Source organism: Botryllus schlosseri, chromosome 7 (genome assembly GCF_051294905.1).
Source record: "Botryllus schlosseri isolate E-star chromosome 7, Bs_hap1, whole genome shotgun sequence".
In the NCBI taxonomy this organism is placed as follows: Eukaryota; Metazoa; Chordata; class Ascidiacea; order Stolidobranchia; family Styelidae; genus Botryllus; species Botryllus schlosseri.
The window spans coordinates 9802143-9823713 of record NC_137242.1 but is presented as its reverse complement, the minus strand read 5'-3'; the positions used below and the strand labels follow the sequence as shown (position 1 = coordinate 9823713).

The 21571-nt window shown below is 40.5% G+C and overlaps 1 protein-coding gene across 1 annotated transcript in view; it reads right to left on the bottom strand.

The window, feature by feature from the left end:
• LOC145443620 (uncharacterized) overlaps nucleotides 1-15384 on the bottom strand; it is a 48859-nt gene extending 33475 nt beyond the window's left edge. Inside the window, exon 1 of the mRNA XM_080321557.1 lies at nucleotides 15235-15384. Coding sequence (XP_080177683.1) covers nucleotides 15235-15350 — 116 coding nt within the window. The 5' untranslated portion in view covers nucleotides 15351-15384. The remainder of the gene's footprint in view (nucleotides 1-15234) is intronic.
• Between the last annotated feature and the right edge of the window lie 6187 nt (nucleotides 15385-21571).

Here is a 21571-nt window from a genome sequence, read left to right as displayed (position 1 = left end):
ATTGATACGCCGTGTGCCAGGGGCGGGCAACTTCTCCAGTCGGCGGGCCGGATAGAGGAAAATTAAATATTTGGCGGGCCGGATTGCTGAATCGATACATTATCAATTCATTGTATAGGGTTTAGTAGGTTACGAAATAGCGTGGTTGTTCAACTGTGTGGCCTATTGAATTCATGCGGCCAGCGGCCTCGAAATTTAAAAGTGACCCGCGATCCGTTTTGAGCTGGCGACCCCTGGCATAAGCGGTGTCTTACAAAAGCCTAGAAGTGTGTCGTGCTACAAGTCGACGGTTACGGTATCAAAAATAAGAAATATCGGCCTGGTGTAAATGACCATTGTAGGCGACAAACACCATGATTTCCACAAATGACATTAGGGTTGAGTACATCGTAAATGCCGATAATGCAGGTCTTCTTGCTTCGACGAACGTACACGTAGCCTTCACCCTCGCTCGCTGCGCAGTGCGCATACAAGTGTATCGGTGGTGGCCTACAATTGGGGGCCCTGGGCCAGACTTCCGGGGGGGGGGGGGCTATAAGTATGTAACCTCAGCTCCTGGGGGCTCCGCCACCAGACCCCCCTTCGCATCTATTGTTACTAACGTAGTATTAATGCTCCATATGTAACGGGATTAGGCCGTGATGTGCATACCACACTATAATAATACGGCTTTGAAGGAGGCCGGAATGTTGAGTTGCTCTAGCTCCTGCTGGGCCTTCTTTTATCATACATTGTCAAATTATAAAACAAGTGAACCAGTTAACTATAATTTATAGCTCATGCCTTCGTGTTGAAGTTATGTGGCATTCAGCGTGAAATAAAAGAATAGCGATACAACTGCTGCAGGCTAGTTAGGCCCACACTGATCTGGAAAGCTATCGACTGGCATTATCAATGAGCCAGCACACTACGTCAAGGTTTGAGCCAAGCGCTGTATTATTGCGTGGATAAGTACCTTTAAGACTAAGTACCGCATGCAGAGACTTGATGATTATCGGGATATGGGACTTTCTAACAAATGCAGAGATTTGATGATTGATCAATTAGGATGACCCTTCGACCAGGGGGGGCCCGGGTGACCGTCCACCTCGCCCACCCAAAAGCCACCACTGATGTGTATAATAACATACAGTCACTAAAATTTGATGTATGTAAGCAAGTAGTGGGGAATCTCGGAAGACTGGGGCCGCGGGCCACATTATCACGTAAGACGGAAAACTGTCCGCGGGCCGGACAAAATCCCTTTGTGGGCCGGATCCGGCCCGCGGGCCGTATGTTGCCCACCCCTGCCCTGTGCCATTGAAAATGGATGAAAACGAAAAACAGCACAACTGAAGAGTGACATCTTTCATTGTCTGTTCATAGTATAATCGAAGATGTATTTTACAGCCATCTGCGTCAAAATTGATCTCTGTTGCATGAAATTAAGGTAATCCACACCAACATCGCCAGGACAGTCACTAAGAACTCGTACAAACGTCCAATTACATGAACATATAATAGAGGCCTGCGTATGAATATAAACAGCTGAATATCAAATGAAACGGAGCTAAATCCCCAAATTTTTGACATAAACAATGCTTCACGCACACATAGGTGTAGTCAGGATGAATATTTGGGAAGAGCGTTGGGATAATGAAGATTTTGGCGGAAGGCGCCATTTTTTCTAGCAGCACTGTGATTCGTTGTGACGTGATCACACAGACTACGTTACAATGCTCATGGCTGTTCAGTGTTCACACAGTCAAGATGTTTAAAGTGTTTCCTGGAATTCAACGAAATTGAATTTCGTCGTAACACAATTGTATCTCAGACACCCTAAATATTTTTCTGGAATAAACAATACGGTATCTGTCGTCCTGATTGGTCCATTGTCTGGTCGTCGTCACAGTCCAAATAATAAGTTTCGAAATGACCGTGCACCACTTAAATTTACGAACTCCGCTCTTGATAAATAATAGTCGACCGGTTGACACAGTGCTCTTTCCGGGGGCGATGTGAGATCTTTATGTTGCTGGATCCACAGCATGCACTTCATCATTTCCGCATATAGACTTGCGCAATACCTGATGCGTTAGGCCAAACACCGAAAACAGCTATTGCAGCTCGGTCGAAGTCGCCTCCTGCGCTCTGATCGCTTTACTCGAATCCCGGTCCCTAATGAAAAGTAACAACCTCATGTAAGGTTCAGAGTTTCTTTCGTCGCAAGTCGAGTTTCATATTCGTTTGAGGAGTGTTTAGCGCTGAATAAAATAGCTGTATCCAACTCTTGAGGCTAATGTGTAAATTTCTAACTTCATTATTATCAAAGAATTCGGCGTATTGGCAGAAGAATTGTTTGTGTCGCTCGCAGACAATAAGACATTTCACTCAAAGACAATCATAATGACCCATGCGCTGTCAATGTTTTGTGTTTATTAGAATGATAGATTATAGCTTGAGTGACTCTTAATATTACAGTTTCCGAAATCCTTGTGACGATCCTCTCAAATCATTTCAATAAACACCTGAGGTTAAGTAATGCAGCATGAACATTTTGGAATAGGAGTCTCGCATGTGAAAATTTGAGTGGGCTTTAGGTAAAAGGTGACAGACAATATATGTACAACTACTTACGTTAATGATGTTTAAATTACTGACTATTCTTTTTTCTTGTCAGCACGTGATTTTTTTTTGAATGCGATAAGTCTACTCCGGTAAATTTCCAAAATATATACAAGGGCTCGTGTCAAGCTGTTGTTGTTAGTATTGTAATTTATGGTGTTCGGCCACTATTGCTTTTCACACCAGGTCTAAAGAGTCTGATAAATCCATTAGCGTCACCACTGTCTGCCGGTGAGGATAACGTGTAAAGCTGTGTTTACTAGACATAAAATTTACAATGATGCGATTCCATCAGCACGAAACGTAATTTGATAAGGAAATCTACTGTGCCTACTAAAATCGACTGATACATTTCTAATGTTATCGGTAATAAACTCACGTTGTAAGTCGATCGTGATATCAGCATCCAAAATACTCCTCTTGCCACGCCACGTACTATGCATGCATCTGCGCATCATCCTACTGCAGATATCCCGAACGATAGGAACACAATTTGTCACGAGCTGGTTGAAGATCCTGCTAATTACATAGCCCAAACTTAGTCTATGTTTACTAATCTGATTAGCTCACCATGACCAACTTCGTATTTTGCAATGCAAATTCATGCATAGGAGATAGGTGTATTTACCAGATTTTCGCCATAACATATATATGAGCTACTATATACAGGTTGCTATCAGGCCATCGGCACTTTCCGCTAACAGATTTCGCTTTCACACCTATTTCAATCGGTGCTGCCTTTATAGCACTCATGCAGCATTTCAATTAATAAACATAACTTACACGTTGGTATACTCCCATACTATATTGAACGGAACATGTCCTGCGGGCAGCCTCTCATCAATTTACATAAATGACAGCGGAAACTCATGTCGTTTTAGTAGTATAGAAATTGCACGATACCAAGTTTGACTGATTCGGCGTGGTCTAGCGCTAGCCTTGATGCAATTATGCATCTGCATCCGCACATTGAAATAAAACGGCATAAGCTGAAAATATTTGATGATTCGAAATTTGAGACGAAAATTTTGAGAAAATATTAATCGATTTGACTCGAGTTTGCAGTGACTAGATATGACTTGTGACTTTATCCTAACACTAAATACACATAACTGAGTGCATCTGGCGTGATCATGACGATGTAATGATGCTCGATGCATCTGCTGTTACGAGCATTAAACATGAACTCATGAGACCTATCCACGAAATTCCGGGAATCGTTCGACTCGACATGATCCAGAAAATCACTTTATAGGTGATCCTTCAAAAGACCTTGAATGCGCCACTGGACTAAGCTACACTTCTACTGGAATATCACAACATAATTTATGTAATTTCGATTCTTCATTTTCAATCATCTTTACTTCTGCAACCCTTGCCAATTCTCCATCTATTGCAATTCTGTGATCTAACTTCTTCGTGTATTGGAGGCAGGTTGCCTCCCGGATTATGTGGGTATTTACCAGTTTTACTGTACATAAAGAACATAATAATATTCTCAAGAATAAAAAGCATCGGAAAACGTTCTAACCATTAAATCAAGTGACATGTCGGCAACCACATATTTACCACCGACCGCCGTGATCCCAGATATGCAATAGGGCCTACATCACACAATGCCCGCGGAACATTTTTACAAGTATGTAAAATAGATCTTTCTTGATAGAAATATCTACATCCACAACCCCGCCCGGCCAAACTTGATTATTTGGAAGCATTTTTTTCGCTGTAAGATACGTACCCGTTCATCATTCTGAATCCTTTTCGAAATTTAATTCCAATTATGGCGTTAACTGACGCGCAGTCCAATACCACCACCCCGACCACCAGCAGAACAATTGCATATTTTGACGGCACGAATAGAATCCCCATTGCGTTCTTAGTCGTAGCCTATGGAGTTCGCTCGGATCAATAATATCGCTTCCTATGCCTTGCCTATCTCCGAATGGCCCCGGTTTACATCCGTGTGTACATTTATCTGAGATTCCAGGCACGAGAATGCCTTCTTTGCGGTTCTATATTGAGCCATCGTTGCGCCTTTTAGACAGTGAAGCGTCATAGCTTTACTGACGTGTCAATCCGTTTCGTTGTGGTGGGTTGTTCGTGCTGATGTGAAGATGTAATCAGTCGATAGTTTATATGTCCATTTCCATTGTATATGAGTCACCTCAATACGTATCCTTAGTTGCGTTGATGAGATCTGCTATCTTGTAATATTAGTAGGGCAAGTGTTTGTTGCACTAAAATCGCGAAAAAGTTTCATTCAATTTTCACAAAAGTTGCAGTAAAAAGTTTCATTTATAATTTTTGTTGAATTAGTAGGGTATGAGATACTCGAAAGGTTCTGTTGTATAACCTAGTTCCTGCAGAGATGTCAAATTCGTTACTTTGCCATTTAACGGCATTTTCCCGGTACAGAGCAATAAAATTACGTAATGCGGGAATAATTTTCCCCCAAAAGACCAAACAGAACAGCGATGACCCCTCCCCCTAAAACAAGTCAAATAACACACCCCCAACGTAGTGGTACAATCTACATCTGCAACACCAATGGATTATGGGTTCGAGTCCAACCAAGGTCGACTTCAGAATTGCTACCCAAGTTTTGGAGGTTTATCTCGGCTCCTCCTCGCCATCTCATCAGTGTAAGCGGTGTCTTGTAAAAGCCTAGACGTGGACCGCGCTACAAGTCAGGTAGCTAAGGAATAAAAAATGAAGAATATCGGCCTGGTGCGAATGACCACAGTCGACAAAGACCATGAATACAGCAAGCAAACAACCCCAAACCCCATAGGTCGGCAAACATTACCCAGGGCAATACAGAAAAAGGCCTGATAAAGGTGACTCGGTGAAAATGTAATTTTCGGCGTTCTCTCTCCTGCGCGTTTGTGAAATGGGAAACTATCTCAAACTTAAACGAATAATCGTTCTAATCTAACGGTTAACAACAGGGTGTGGTATGGTATGGTATGGTATGGTATGGTATGGTATGGAAGTATGGTCTGATATGGAACGAAATCTCGGTATGGAATATGGAAAAGTACAAGTATGGTATATGGTATGGAAATTTCCCAAGTATGGTATGGCATGTTCTTTCCATACTTCCATGCTTTTTCCATACTTTGACAGTTTTGTCAGAATCATGGCAATGATCCTACTTTTGATTTGTCAAATTGATTGCATACATCAGAAAATCGCTCACTGTCTATGTTCATATCTAATATTGCGATTCATGAATAGCCAACCACGCTCGACATCTATTTGAAGACAAACAAATTGCTCTACGCGCATATGAAGGAAAATAATATTAATAATAATTATTCCAATGTAAATATCATAAAAACGAATGATATTCGACCGCTGTCACGTTACAACTTGCATTTCGCTTATCGCAACTTCTACTCCGTAAACTACCAGGGGAGTTTTAAAATCGTAGACTCTGAGAATGTAATTGTAATTGTTATTCAAAAATATGTACCTTATCTTGGAGCGACGTTAAGGTATGCCGGCCTTCAACACGCATTAAACTTCATGAAATCTGGTTATCGCCAATAAAAGAATCGACATTGGACACTGGACACCCTGATGTTGGCTAATGAAGCTAATGTGTTACCACTGTCCAAATATGATTGGAGTGATGTAAATTTATATCCTAAGATATACTCTAATGCAGTGTGGGGAATTTAAGGGTTTCTGGTTGGGAATAGACTCACTTGTTATTTTTTTTACAGTATTTACCTGTTTATTACACTTCTGTGTGAAATGTCGATCGTATCTCTAATATTTAGGCCTATTAGCTCATTTGCAATTCAGCATTTCGTATCATCAGTGCCTCGAATTATCGAGAATCGACTGGATCGCGGCACGCGATCTCCCGCATATAGGTTGGTATTCAGTCGTATGCGAAATGGTGTAATTCGTTACAGTAGGAGTTCATATCTACATGAATACGTATTCACGGGAGATGCGCGCACTCGCTAAATGATAGCATATAGCCGGACTCGTTACAAATGAAATGATATATTTCTTTTCGAGTTATAGTAGCGTGCGAAAGTGTAGCTTATGGCGGCTTATATCTACCATGCGCATAAGTTCGTCAACAGCAGGAAGCTTATCTGACCACAGCATTATTTAACATTTACACATATAAATTGATGCTACCGTGCTACATTTGGAAATATTTCAAATCCTTTCTATTTTTTGTCGGCTTACATATATACATTTTACGGAGGCGCAACATTACGTTTATGGTTACCAGTTCACTGCTCATTAATTTTATTGTGTGCTGCTCAATTCTGGGGGTCTTAGCTTCCACTAATAGCAAGTCTTTACATAACGAAGTCTTACCAAATTTTATTGGAGGGAACAATTTTAAAGGGTGGAAATGTATATTTCCGGTTGTGGGAAATAAAGAAAAAAGGTTTGGGACCAATCTTTTAATTTCGCAATACTTTTGGTTTCTGTAATTTTGTAAAATATGTTACTGCTAGCAGTGTGTTACGACACTAGATTCACATGTCATGAGATTCTCTTGTTACTTCCAAATAATCCCGTGTGTATATATTATACGTTCCGTCTTCAATGATTATAGGTAACATACATTGCTGACGAAATATGATATAAAGAGCTGGGGATATCATTGGTGCATCAGGGCTGTTCAAATGGATGATTTCATCCAAAATAATTAGAATTAAAACGCCGGAACATTTCCACATATCAGATGAGAGGTAGGGCAATTTGCGAAAGTATGGAAAAAGTATTAAATATGGTGTGGAAGAATGTTGCTATTGTATGGGAATTTTCTGAGTATGGTATGGAACGATTGGGGTGGGTATGGAGTATGGAAAATTCCCATTTCATTCCATACCATACCATGCCCTGGTTAACAATATCGCTCATGGCTGCGAATATTCAGGAGATGCAAACAAGCGTTTTCCTTGTCCTACAAGTTTTGGATTACAATTAAAACACGCGGTAACCACCCGCAAATTTTAGTGCGTGAAAATGCCTTAAGCCGCTTATGTTTTATCCGATTTACATTGGAGTTTTCCATCAAGCGTCAAAATATTGAAATCGTCTTTGCAAACCACCAAAACACAGTTTGTATACTGTGTTAAATTTTTTGATTATATAATTATTGCCGCGGACTATCGACAAGGTTTTTAGCTTTTTTGATTATATTTTAGCAGTATGTACTGCACCTCCATTGCATCAAGGTAGTCCTTCTTATCTTCGATATACGAAAATATCTCAGCAGACATGTATCCACCAATAATGGCGATCTTATTGATGGCAGCAAGGGCGGGTGAATCCGATCCACTCCCACACGATGCAGAGCCGGCATTTATTGATTGCTCAATGGCTTCAATATAGCTCTCCAACATATGCTTCCAATGGTTGAAAACCTTCTGCGAATCCACCGCACGTGCAGTGGTGGCTTTTGGGGTCGGCGAGGTGGGCGGTCGCCCGCCCCACCCCCCCCCCCCCCCCTGGTCGAAGGGGCCCCCCTTCGACCCACCAAGCAAGAATATGATTCCGTACAGATGTGTCAATCATCATCCAATCACTGCATTTGTTAGAAAAGTCCCGTATCCCGATAATCATCACGTCTCTGCATGCGGTAGAATTACTTAGTTTTCATGCAAAATAGACATGGCCGAATTCAGCACCTGAGCAAACCTTTGTGGTGGTGAAAGATAGATAATGATAAGCGATGCGGAGGGGGGTCTGGGGGGCGGAGCCCTCCAGAAGTTACGGATAGATACTTATAGGGGGCCCCCGGCAAGTCTCGCCCAGACCCCCCCCCCCCCCCGTTCGTCGGGCCACCACTGCACTACGCTTCCAACACTGGTACGCAGATGAGCTTCGCGTTGTATGCAGCCATGTATTTTACGGAAAAGACGACACCGTTCGTTTAGTTTATAAAATTGTACTGAAAACGTACTACGACCTCTACGCAAATTTGGTTTTTATTAACTAAATGAAGACTCAAGCAACTTAACGCGATATATAAAAACATACAATATATAGGTAGGGTAACATGCGGGTAATCAACACAAATGATGAGATCACGAAGAAAGAATAATCATCACATACCATAAACATAGACATCGGGTACTACGTGTTCTGAAAAGCTAAGACTTTTCCGATACATTTGGTACCTTACTCAAAAATTTGGGTTCATAAAAATAAAAAATGAATAAAAAATAAATGAAAATATGGTTATCACCTGAAATTTCCAGATATTTTCCGAGTGGGAAATATTGACGGAAAATCTGCCACAACATCAGAAGTCGACATGTACGGTATTCTGTGTAAATTTTCACCGTTTCAATTTTCAAAACGTGTTCTGGAGAGTTTTCTGAGAGGGATCTGTTAATTTTGGTCACGCTTCAGTGATTTTCAAGATCTAGGTCAAGTTCAAGTGCAAATTCAGACGGCATATGAGTCATAAACAGGTTTACTATGCCTGCAAATAGTTGGATACGACGAAAGAAAGCACATCGCGTTGTTTCATGGCATAAACTGAACGGTAAGGGCCGATTGAGTCTTGATCATGAACTTGACCTTGACGACCACTCACTGACCACGCCCATTTGTACATTTTCTATGTATTTTCCATTTTTCCATATCTGACGAACCGCGCGATTTACAACCATGGTTGACGGCTCGTTTGAAACCAGGCAACAGTGACTACGCACTGAAGCATCATATTTCTCTCTCTGACGCCATCCTGAGGGTCAGCCTTGAAATTTGAGAGAGAGAGAAATTTTTTCGGGGAAAAAGTTGGTTTATTTAAACTTAAATAAATTAAATTAAAATTAATTGCAGCCAATAGCAGTGCTTCCATTTTTTTACTAACTTACTTCCACACAACTGCCGAAAAATTATCAGCAGAGGTGTTCAGTATTTAATTTCACTTTTACCGATATTCTTTCATCACGTAAAAGAGTGAAACTGTCCATGGCAAAGGGACGGAAAAACACTTATATCACGGTACCTAAATCTATATTAGAAGATCGAGCCTATTCCAAGTATCATTGTTCATTCTGTGTTATTCGCGAAAATGCACCCTGCAATTTACAGAGTGGGCACTGCCCCCCCCCCCAATGGACTGCTAAAAGTAGGCGACTCATCGACCGAATCTAGTTTTTGAAATTAATTACATGAGTACCTTTCGCATATTTATTTTCTACACCTACCTGCAGTAAATTTGGAATGTCTTTGAAATTGCTACTTCTAGAAATTTACCCCATTACTTCTATTTCTATTCGACTAGCAATTACCTATTATACCTAGCAGCCCATGACGTGTCCTAATGTGGAAAAGTGGATTTTGACTTTATTTAACGTCAGACCTGTTTTAGTATACCACCGTTGAAACTTTATGGACAAAAGACATGAAATATATTTTACGCTTTATAGAAGTAGTTATTGTATTTTTCCTTCCATTACTAGTATAAACGTTGAGTTCTAAATAAAGTTTCAGTTCTTTTCTCAGGAGATCATACATGTTAAAGTATAAAAGCAAGTGTAGTAATGCCTTATATTTTCCGAAAATAAAGCTATACACTATATGGCATTTTAAAGATCTGCCATATTTTTAATTAACGTATACTAATCGCGCAAAGTGTTAAAGCCGTATCCGATACAACTTCTCCGTATTGCTCTTTGACTGAACTAGGGGCATTATAATATGGGGGAGGGCGCCATGCCATGATATTCTTTAAAATGGGGTGTTCGAGTAAACAAAGGATAAGTATCGCGTATAGATGTTAATACTATCATTTACATCCCATGATGTGGACGACTGCTTATTCTGTCAAAAATTGACATCTCCTGGGATGCATCAATATGAATCAAGCTCCCTACACCTTCCGCATAGCTCCATTTGCAGCTTTTGGCAGTCCATGCGAACGAATTACGATCGTTTTCACAACTACTTACTTGACTAGATTTAAAATCAGTCAATTCTACTTCTACTTCAAGTAGTTTCAGGTTACCTAGGAATGAAGTACTTCTACCCGTACATGAGTAGATTTTTTCGTCGCCACTTTTACTTCTACTTGAGTAGCCTTCTTGACTACTTTGACCACCTCTGAATTCACATCCCACTATTTTGCGAAACATCGTTTCATTGATCAATGCCAGAAAGCTTCAGAAGCGACATTTTGGTCGAATTATCTACAAGAAACGCTAAAAATGAAATTTGCTCTAAAAAGAGCTTTGAGCGTTACAGAAGACATAAAAACAACGATACCGACTTGAAAACAAATTTTTAGATATGATCAAGACGAGACTGCGATGTTGTCTTTATTTGAACCAAAGAATGGAAACAATTGACGGTATACTCCATTATTGTTTTCTTACATCCGCCCATCAAGTGGATATCGGTATTTAATTTTGTCAATTCCCTGTGCAATCACAGCTTGATTGAAATGCCTTACGGGTAAAAGGCGATAGATTCACTGACGACGAAATGAATGTTGGTAAATTGAGCTTACATGAAATCGGTTCTTCGTAAAATTGTTTCGAGCTTTTATGACCAGTCTAAATGTCGCGCCATCAGATCACACACGTTGACCTGGGTATTGAACGGTTTTATAAAACTATTTCGAAATTTATTTCGTCCCAATGCCACTGGTCGTCAGGCATTTGGCATTCGTATTTCTATTATTCGGTTTGTCTTCATTATGCAGCATTTGAATGGCTATTAGTTTTGATTAAAATGACGATATGTACGTTATTTACCAAGCGGTCGGTGTAGTGTCTATAATGACAATCACCTGACAAACTACATTTCCCAACATGCTACTTTAACGAATATTGAAGAGTGCCGTAGGTAGGTGGAAGTACACACTATTACATCGTGAACTTCATTGCTCATCATGTAAAGTGTGAAAGTCCCGCGAAATAACTCGAACAAAGAACATACAGTTTCGAAACACATGTCTTTAGTATGACAGAGGGTTCCATATTAATTCATGGATATGATGCTGGTAGAGTTTAACCCTCAAATACCACGTTATTTGCAAGAAGACTTGGATGGCCTTTAATGGATGTCTATATCAAAAAAGTTATCCACGTATTTATCCGTGTGTTTCTATAATATTCCAAATATTATAGCGACAGAGCGCATGAAATCATTGTACAGTGATATTCAATAAGGATTACACCATCTCATTTCGTGTTTGTCTCGGCTCCCATGCATACTTGTCCCCATTACTCTCTAATCTGTTACCAAAAATTATTAGAGTGGAAATTAAAATCCGGCATTTTCATATTTAGAAGTATGTAACTGTCCTTGGTAATGTTTCGTATCGAGATAATCTCCAAAACTATACGCGGTGGGCCATTAGAAAATACACATTCCAGTTTCGGAATGGATAGGATTACCATTCGTTTTATTATGTACTTATATACTTTGTTGGTACAATTCGCACAATTCATACGATATCCAGACGAAACAGCATTACTCAAATGAATGCTCGGGCGAGTTCGTGCTCGACACATAACTGCGCCTATCAGCCACATTGTCCGAGCGTTTCGCGTAATTTTAAGCTTGTTGACCCATAGAATATCGGTTATTTCTACTCCAGTAGGGATTGCGTCGTATCTTCTTCCCAAGAGGGGATTACATTGTATAAGGAATTGCGGGACATGCATTGTCCTTGAAAATCTGGGACATGTATAACACACGTGTGTAAATACCGGGAAATATCACCATCACTTTTAAACCATATTGTGCTTCACAACGACCAGGCGGGATTATCAAACAAGTGTTTGGCCATTGCAGAATTTATGGCCTTTGATTGTTCCGCATCAATCTTGAGTGGATGAGTTAAGGGTGAGCTTTTCACCGAAGCCCGCAACTCATCCGCTCAAGATTGATGCGAAACAATCAAAGGCCATAAATTCTGCAATTGGCAAACACTTGTTGGATAATCCCGCCGGTGCGAAAAATTATCGAGACGACAGATTTTGCATACTCGGAAAGGGTCGTTCACACTTTCATTTGTGTGCCTTGGAGTCGACTTTTATCAAAATACACCAGCCAAGGCTGTGTCAACAAAAAGAGTTCGCGTATCATCTAAAAATAGTACATTGAACGCTCTCGTATTCGAGATTTCATGCTGGTGATGTCATATTTTGTGCTACGATTGTTGATATACGGTGTTCTTGTGAATTCTCTACTAGTTGCTGACGATTACCCCTGACGAGTGTCAGCATGGCCTGTTTTTGGTAGGCCTTGGTGTCAGCCGAAAATATCCGGGTTGATTTCAATATGAATATACTATTCAAGACTACTATGATTACCACACCCATTTTATAATTGAAACCAGTGCTTTTCAACCTTTTCCGGAATGGTACACCCTTCTAACGGTTACTCAGCACTATGGTGTACCCTAATCTACATAATACACCGGATCCGTAGCAATGCTAATCGGAATAAGGATGAGCAAGGTTGCAAGGTTTAGGAATTGCTGGATTCTGTTGCTGAATAATTAGTCAGAGAGAGAGAGAGATTTTATTGCTTCGTCAACAAGCAGAGTATATAAAAAATACCCCATAACAAAAACATATACATAACAATCAAAGCTTGATATTGCCGGATCAAGATCTTTAGCATATCGACCTCGCCCATCGACACTTGAACCTTCATTTTCCTCACTTGTTCCGATATGATATCGTCTATTACTTATAATTCAGTGTACTTGCCTTTTATTTAAATTTTCAAGGCCAGCACTCGACTTCTTGAGGAACTTGCCCACATATGTCCAGTATAGTATTGATGTTGCAGAAAACAACCAAGTGAAAACTGTACCGACTGAATAAGTCTGAGCTATCTCGGTAGTAACTCGAGAATCAATTAACACACAAGTCGCAATCTAAATACATGTTACTCTATTCTGTTGTACTTCAAAATGAAACATTACGACATTAGAAATACCATGTAATTTTCAAGATGGATTGGGCAATCGTTCTTAACGTTTCATAACCTGCATGGTGAACGGTTAGGCTGATCTGGAAGCTTTCGGGCAGCCTCTGAATTTTGCTGAGTCACAACAACAAAAATCTTCCTTATCAACTCTAATTCATACTGGAAAACTAAAATACTATCACGTATTTTTCGCGATCGTTTTCTTAAATTCGACCTTGGAATGCTAATCTATATTCGAGAATATTACCTTCGTGGAATCTTGTCATCCCACACCACTTTTACATTTCATCACATCTGGGTACATTTCAAATAGTCACGATTTTATACGGCCTAGTAAAAAACAATCACGCACTTACTTTATAAATATTGCCATATATTTCAATTACAACTGGTGCCATCTTATCGATACGCGTGAATCGCAATCCCCGAGAGTAGTAACACTGTATATGAACATCGACAAATATCAAACATGCAATTTGAAGAACAATAAATAAGAGAGGAGTGTTAAACACCACACTCATGGTCACAGTGTCCGGTTGGATAGGTAAAGAGGAATTTATCATCTATCTTTAAGATTTAACAAGTCTCTCGACATTCTATTTTTGGATGCATCTTTCCATATACTATTTTCGCGATCACTTGAATCCGTATAAGTCAGGGAGCAGACTTTATAGCTCCACGGGTATGGTCAGCTTGGGCTTTCGATAACTTCGAATCAATCCTATATCTGCCTTTTGCAAGCTGGACATATATATATATATGTTATAAGTGGCGAACAGCTCCTACGTCACGTTACTGCAGTAGCTTGGTTGTCATCATTTGCGAACAGCCGTCCAAATTAGGATCCCAATCGAATAAGTTGTAAGGACAGGGGGTTTCCATTGCTTCCGTCTTCATGACTTCGACCAAATGGAATTCATTGACCGACTTAAGATTTCCTCAGAAGTCAATCGTTTCAGGTCTGCGTATAGTAGTCCTCTGCTTCTCGTGTAAATTCAGTGAATATTATTCACGTATATTTCCGGTTTAAATGAAAATATACGATGGTAGATGAGTTATTCAGTGTTCACATGCAGCTTCTGCACGTGAGGCAATTGGCATGGATTCGTCTCCTTCTTTTGACATTTCTTCTATTGACCACAGCCCAACCTTTGAAATTGTAGAAACATTACATTAAAACGTTAAAATGTGCGCTATATTCTCTATACGGTAGGTTACGCTTAAAGCTTCTTTCAGTTAAGTCACAAAAGTCGATTTTAATCTCACCTCGACCATATCCCGAGTTAATGTTTCTTTTTCGTCGGAAAACGCCGATTTTGCATTTGTAAATAACTCTGTGGCACGACGCTCGCATGAGAGGTCGGCAATTGCGAACCACTGAGTTTGCAAAGCTAAAATAAGAAAATGAACACATTATATACAGTATGCAGTAATGAAATCAAGTGATGATTTACATATAAACATATTGATCGAAATAAGATAGCTTCAACATGACTTCATGTAATGTATAATGAAGTGATTAGAATATAGTTTGCCTCACACGTCTGTAAGAAGTCTATACCGCATATCCATCTCTGACGAGCTACATTGCGTAGTGTCACCGGTATGGCGATAGTTATTATCAGCAGTTTCAGGACTATTTTATTTACAAACATAAGTGTGAACATCTCTGGTATACCCAGTACTCACCTTCCATAAAACCTTTGGATGTTCGTCCTGCGAACCCTTGCTTCGCATTGTGTTAATGAGTGTAGAAGCATTGCGACACATGTCGCGAGTAAGATTGATGACATTAAAGACTTCATATTGTCCAAGTATATAGCCAAGAATACAGCTATTGCGCAGAAGCGATTCTGCTCACCTGCCGCCGTGCGCCACGTTTTTATGCGCATTTCCAAAACTGAGACAGCTTTAGCCTACGATGTCACGCTTGACGAAAGTATAGAAGGAAATTAAATTTCCAATACGAGACATATAGGCAGGACATTGTGAAGGATAAATTAAGTTGAAAAATAGCCTTGGACGGTTGATTTTTCCTACGAACTGCCGCGAGCAGGTCGCTATTACCGTCAACTGTAACCACGATATTATTACGTTTACTCACACTGCTCTATCGGCTATTCTCCAAAGGATACAAAATAATTCAGTGTTATATTCATGGGATAGGATCGCAACATTGTAAGACACGATTGTGGCCATCGTGAAATCATTTACAATTACAATCAAAACCGTATACTTGATGGCAGTGGCGGCTCGTCCTATAGGGCAACTGGGGCATTGCCCCACCTAAAATTCTGTTAAATAACAATTCTTTACCATGTATAGACGCACACCTATCTATATAAACCGAAATCACAGCGAAAATCGTATACTTCTTGTCCTTTCGCTTGTAAACGCCCATATATAGCGAAGTCTCTGCGAAAATCGAATTCTCTTCTGTGTTTTCGCTTTGCGAATGCCTAGCCGGGGCTTGCCCCGGTAGCGCTCATAACAAGCTTTCACTATCTATTCTCTCAAAGCCGCGCCCAATAAAGAAACGGTGATTTACTCTCTCCTATTCATAAAATTACCGAGCAACCGGGGCACGATAGCTCTGTGCCCTTAAGGTGTGATGTAACAATCGTATCTATAGCTAAACTCTGTTACCGTCATATGCGTTTAGTCGACCTCTGCTGGTATAGGTCGATTTTAATGGGGTTTCACACCATGAAAACTCTTGAAACTTGTTATGTCATGTCGTGATGGTGGTATTTAACACTGCCCCAAGTTTCAGGGTTTCTACTTAAAGTTTAGGGTAGTAATTCCGTTTCCGAAGTTGAGTGTGTGCTGATCCGTCATGCATCGCAAACAGATTTTACTCAAAAGCCGGTAATGGTATCCATTGGTTTTGACGATGTTCAATACTGAGATCGGTTATGACATTTGGCACGGTAAGTCTTAATGTTAGTATCGAACGCTGTACCAAGTTTTAAGTTTGTCACTGAACTGTGTTAGTGGTAATTTCGTTTCCTAATTCGAGTGAGAGCAGACTCGTCATTTATCGCTAACAGATTATACGCAAAGCCGGTATTGGTCTCTATTGATTTTAACGATGCTCCTTACCTAGATCCGTCATAAGCTTTTGTACGGTATGTCTTGATTTTAGTATCGAACGCTGTGCCAAGTCTCAAGGTTGACACTCAATGATTAGGGCAGTAATTTCGTTATCAAGGTCGAGTATGGTAAAGATGTGCTCCGATCTGACACTTTAGCCTACAACACATTGCGGATTTCACCCAAAAGCCGGTGTATCTGCGGTAACGTTAACTGAGATGATGATATCATTCTCAGTTTGCATTCAAATATTTACTTTGATATTATATTCTCCAATGTCAATTTCACCGTGAAATTGTGGTCTTCAAGCCCTTTGCTTACAACCCCCTGTCAAGCGCGATAGTTATTAGGTTTTCGATGGCGGCTAACAGCTGATCACTTGATCAGCCTATTCCTCAGTAAATTTTACGCAGAATTCGGTGTTGGTCTGTTCGCATTAATTTTGACAGTGTACCATACCGAAAAGGGCCATGAGGCCACTTCTCGATAATGTCATGTAACAGTGTACCAAGTTTAAGGCTTTCATCCACGTATTTATTCGGTAATATATTTTCCAAAGGCGATTTCGCAGCAGACCTATAAGACAGTAATAAAAACGTATGTGTCGTGTTACAGTCTGCAGTTTCAAGGCCAAAATCTCTTATGCTGTACCGACTACCGAGACCAAATTTCCGAGGCTGCTATTCTTAGTTCTTTAGAATGATGTTTTGGATTCAATAGGACAGGCCCAATCTATGAGATAACAATTGCGTATCTGTCCGAATTCGTTGACCTTTCCAATTAGGCTTACGCTATCTCTCGAGTTATAGTCATTTCCATTTCTGCAGATAATTAGTCAGGTCTAATGCGAACATGAACCGTGTTGAATCTTTGTTCCGTACGCCGTTTACGCAGTTACCACACTTCAAGTCACAGCTCACCAGCGGACCTCTCGTGGCACATACGTTAAAATCATTGTTGCCGGGAAATTCATGTTACCGTACCATCATTAAGTTACTTGTTTACGTTGGAAAACGCCATTGTGACGTCATCTTGATAAAAAGTCGCTTGCAGCCCTTGCCCCACCACCCGATATTGTCACGAGCCGCCACTGCTTGATGGAATTAATGTTCCTTAAACGCAATGCTTCGGGAATTTCAATAGCGGATACTATTGAATAGATTCCCTCTGAATCGGGGAATTGTGAGTTAACAGTAGGCTAGCACCTAGATTGTATTCATCCATCGTTTCAAAACATTTACAGATGGCGAAATTATGTAAATTCACGCGGTGTCGAAGAGAATTAGTGCAGTCTATTCGTCAAACATCAATACTTCGACCTATACTTTTACAGACGTGCCGCACAAAACCCGTGATCTTATAAGCGCTACTATCAAGATGTTACTACTATTAATAATCATATTTTTACTGTGATAGAATACATTGAATTTTCATCGCAAGGGAGGATTGCGACCTTGATCAGAAGTTGTAAAAACAATCAATCTTCTTTTTATTATCGTTTTTCAAGTTGCCTGATATGTCAGCGAAATTGTCTGCCTCTCGGTATGTTGTAATAAAAGTTCCAACTGGTATGGAAATTACCCGAAGGTTCACGCCTAATATTCAATCATAAAAATGAGGAATTCAACAATTGCATTAATTATCTTCAATTATAATAAGTACATGTATGTACACATTTCCCGTTGTTATTGGCCTATTTCGTTTTTGGTATAACAGCGATAGGAGTCCAAAGCAAAACAACGGCACCGACGCGGAGTTCAAATCGGCCTATTTTGAGTTACCATCGAGCGCATATCAGCAGGAATCTTAGAACGGAGCGAGATCAGCCACGAGCAAGATCGTTCCATACGATTCGAAACTGTACAACTTCCGATAATACGCAACTATGTTCCTATTCGTCAAGAAATTGCGACGTTAAAATTTATAGACTTAAAACACACTCCGTACTGTCCCTAGCCCAGTTCTTTAGGCTAGTGCTCTTCAACCGGTGCGCACAGTGCACCCCACGATGCAGAAAAATGTACATGGGGTGTACCAGTACAAAAGGGTGAACAGGGTGACATCTGTGGTTAACATCCTGTGGATAAAACTCGTGATTTTGTCGAGCTAATTTTAGTAATCAGGCTCTGTAATGGGCCAATTTTTGGCCGCTTTTTTGTCAGTACACATTATATTAATCAGTCTGAACAATTTTCTCATAATTTGAAAGGCAGATGACACTGATAACCTTTTTTGTTTAGTTGACACACGCAATTTATGTATAGCTTGACCTGACACGGGTGCATGAGTCGAGGAACAACTTTGAAGGGTACATCAGCTGCTTTGTCTGATATGCATAGCAAGAACGATGCCCCCGTGGCCGGATAACACTGACACGACACAAAGTTGTAGCATTTATTTAGGTATGGCCAGTATCTTCTGGTTGTTATTCTCAAAACAGAAGATCTTCTTGGGGGTATAGAACTTTATTATACCATAAGCCCAAATTCGGCGTTATACAGCGTTTCAAACATCGTAGACCGGGTATCGAAAACATATTTATTCTTCGGCCTATTATGATAACTTTTTGGTTTGGGATCTACCTCGACTCAATTCCATTGCGGAGTGTTGACCGACTAGTATAAGGCAACAGCCTCGTATCGTGACTCCGCCGATGTAAAGGCCTGCAACTCTTCATATTATTGTTCTCTTCGCGCGTCGAGAAAAGTGACGATTTCAAGTTCACAATAGAGTTCAATTGGTTATGTCACAAAATTTTACCAAGTTGAAACATTTGTTTGTTATTTCATTTTACCACGATCGTCGAGCGTGTGACAGTTTCTATTATGACAGAAAAAGTATTGTTTCTCCGTGTGTATGATGTGTTTCTGTTATTCTGTTCATCTTGGTCTTGCTTAAAAAAGGCTCTTTTGGAAATGCGACAGGGTGGATGTGTTGCCCACTCCTGGATATACTTGTGTTCGCCAATTTTGTGTTATTATATCGGTGGTAACAAATTTTGCCATCCTCTCCGCCATACTTCAATGTTCAATGTTGTAACCTGCTGTTGTATCTGTGTTTTTAGCATCGCCAAATTCCTTTGAGGCCATCTTGTCTTTTCACGGTGCCGCAATAATGGGATGCTTAGAGATGCAAAAGAATGACTAACGCCAGTTCTACGAACGTCGGCGACATTCCCTATTTCGACATGGACAACGACATGCATTCCTTTGCTGCCGATGAGAGACGAAAGGGACTTTATTACTTTATTGAACAGCATAATGTTATTCCAGTTTGTGAACTGCGGTTGAATCATAATTCATTTTGTATTGGGGAGCAATGAAGTATTCACAACCCCCTAATTTCATTCGGTTATTTCCTGAAAAGAATTCGGGTCCGTCTACTTTGTGCATGTCGACTATGTCGACTATATCGACTATGTCGGCTATGTCGACTATGTCGGCTATGTCGCAGCTATGTCGGCTATGTCGGCTATGACGCAGCCATGTCGACTATGTCGGCTATGTATCAGTTATGTCGGCTATGTATCAGTTATGTCGACTATGGTCGGGTTGGGGAAGGGGAATATTAGGGTGGAGGTAAAGGGATATTAGGGTTGGGGGAGAGGGATATTAGGGTTGGGGAGGGAGTATTCGGGTTGGAGAAGGGGATAACAGGGTCGGAGGTGGGTTTGGGTCAAGGTTAAGGTAGGGGTATCCCAAGATTAGGGTAGTAGGGGGGTTGGGGTGAGGGTCTCCCTAGATAATGGTTGGGGGTTACGGATATTAGGGTTGAGAGTATCGTGACCCCCACTCCAACCCTAATATTACGGTACTCCATCCCCTAATATTGTTATACCCTAACCTCAACTTTGACCCTAATCCGCCTCCAACCCCAATATCCCCCACCCCAACCCTAATATCCCCAGCTCCACACCTAATACCCTCCCATTCAACCCTAATATCCCCTCCCCAACCCTAATACTTCCCTCTCCAACCCTAATATCCATCTCCCCGACCATTGTAGACATATAGCTGCGACATAGCCTACATAGTCGACATGCACAAAATAGACGGACTCAAAGCATTGTACATAGAGGATCACTGCCCCGTCGCGAGCATAATAAAATTAGAATAGTGCAGGGGTGGGCAAACTTTTGAGCTCGCGGGCCGCATTCAACATCTGAATTCATTCGCGGGCCGCACTATATAAAATTGGGATTATAACCCAAAACATAATATTGATATGTGATTATATAGTGAGGACGTGGAGACAATATATGTGCTTATTTAAAACAAGCCAAATATTGCTTTGATGATATCGTACACGCGTCAGAAACATACAGTGGCGAGATTTCATAGGCAGGCGGACCTCAATAACCAATTTGTCAAAACTATAAAGATAAAAGGCCGTTTGCCCGATTCTTAGAATAGGATTGAAATATAAATCTGTGAGCAGTGATCTGTTCATAGATTTACTAATTCCACTTTTGGCTCAGTTCCAGGACACACAATGCTAACAGCATCATAACCATGTTAGCTTCAAACACGCTTCTACTATGTGTAGATAAAATATAGATACCCCCATTCCACGCATACAGACAACGAATGTGCTTAAGACACGCCCGAATCGGTTTTTTATAAGCACATCACTGAAATAATTAAAAATGAAGTGGGCAATCTAAAATCTCACTGGTGATCCAAATTATGTCAATCTTGTTGCAGCTATCCCGCTGTGATATTAAGTATTTACCTTAGATCAGTGGTTCTCCAACTTTTTAAGACACGCCCCCCTCCTTATGATGGTCAAATATTTCGCAGCCTCTTATCGTCATATCACAAAACGCAACCAGGATGGTAGCAAACCTAACGGGTAGTTTGATGGCATGGAAGGTTACGACTGTGGATGAGAGCTTTTTAAATATGTAATTCAGACTAAATACATAGCAATAACA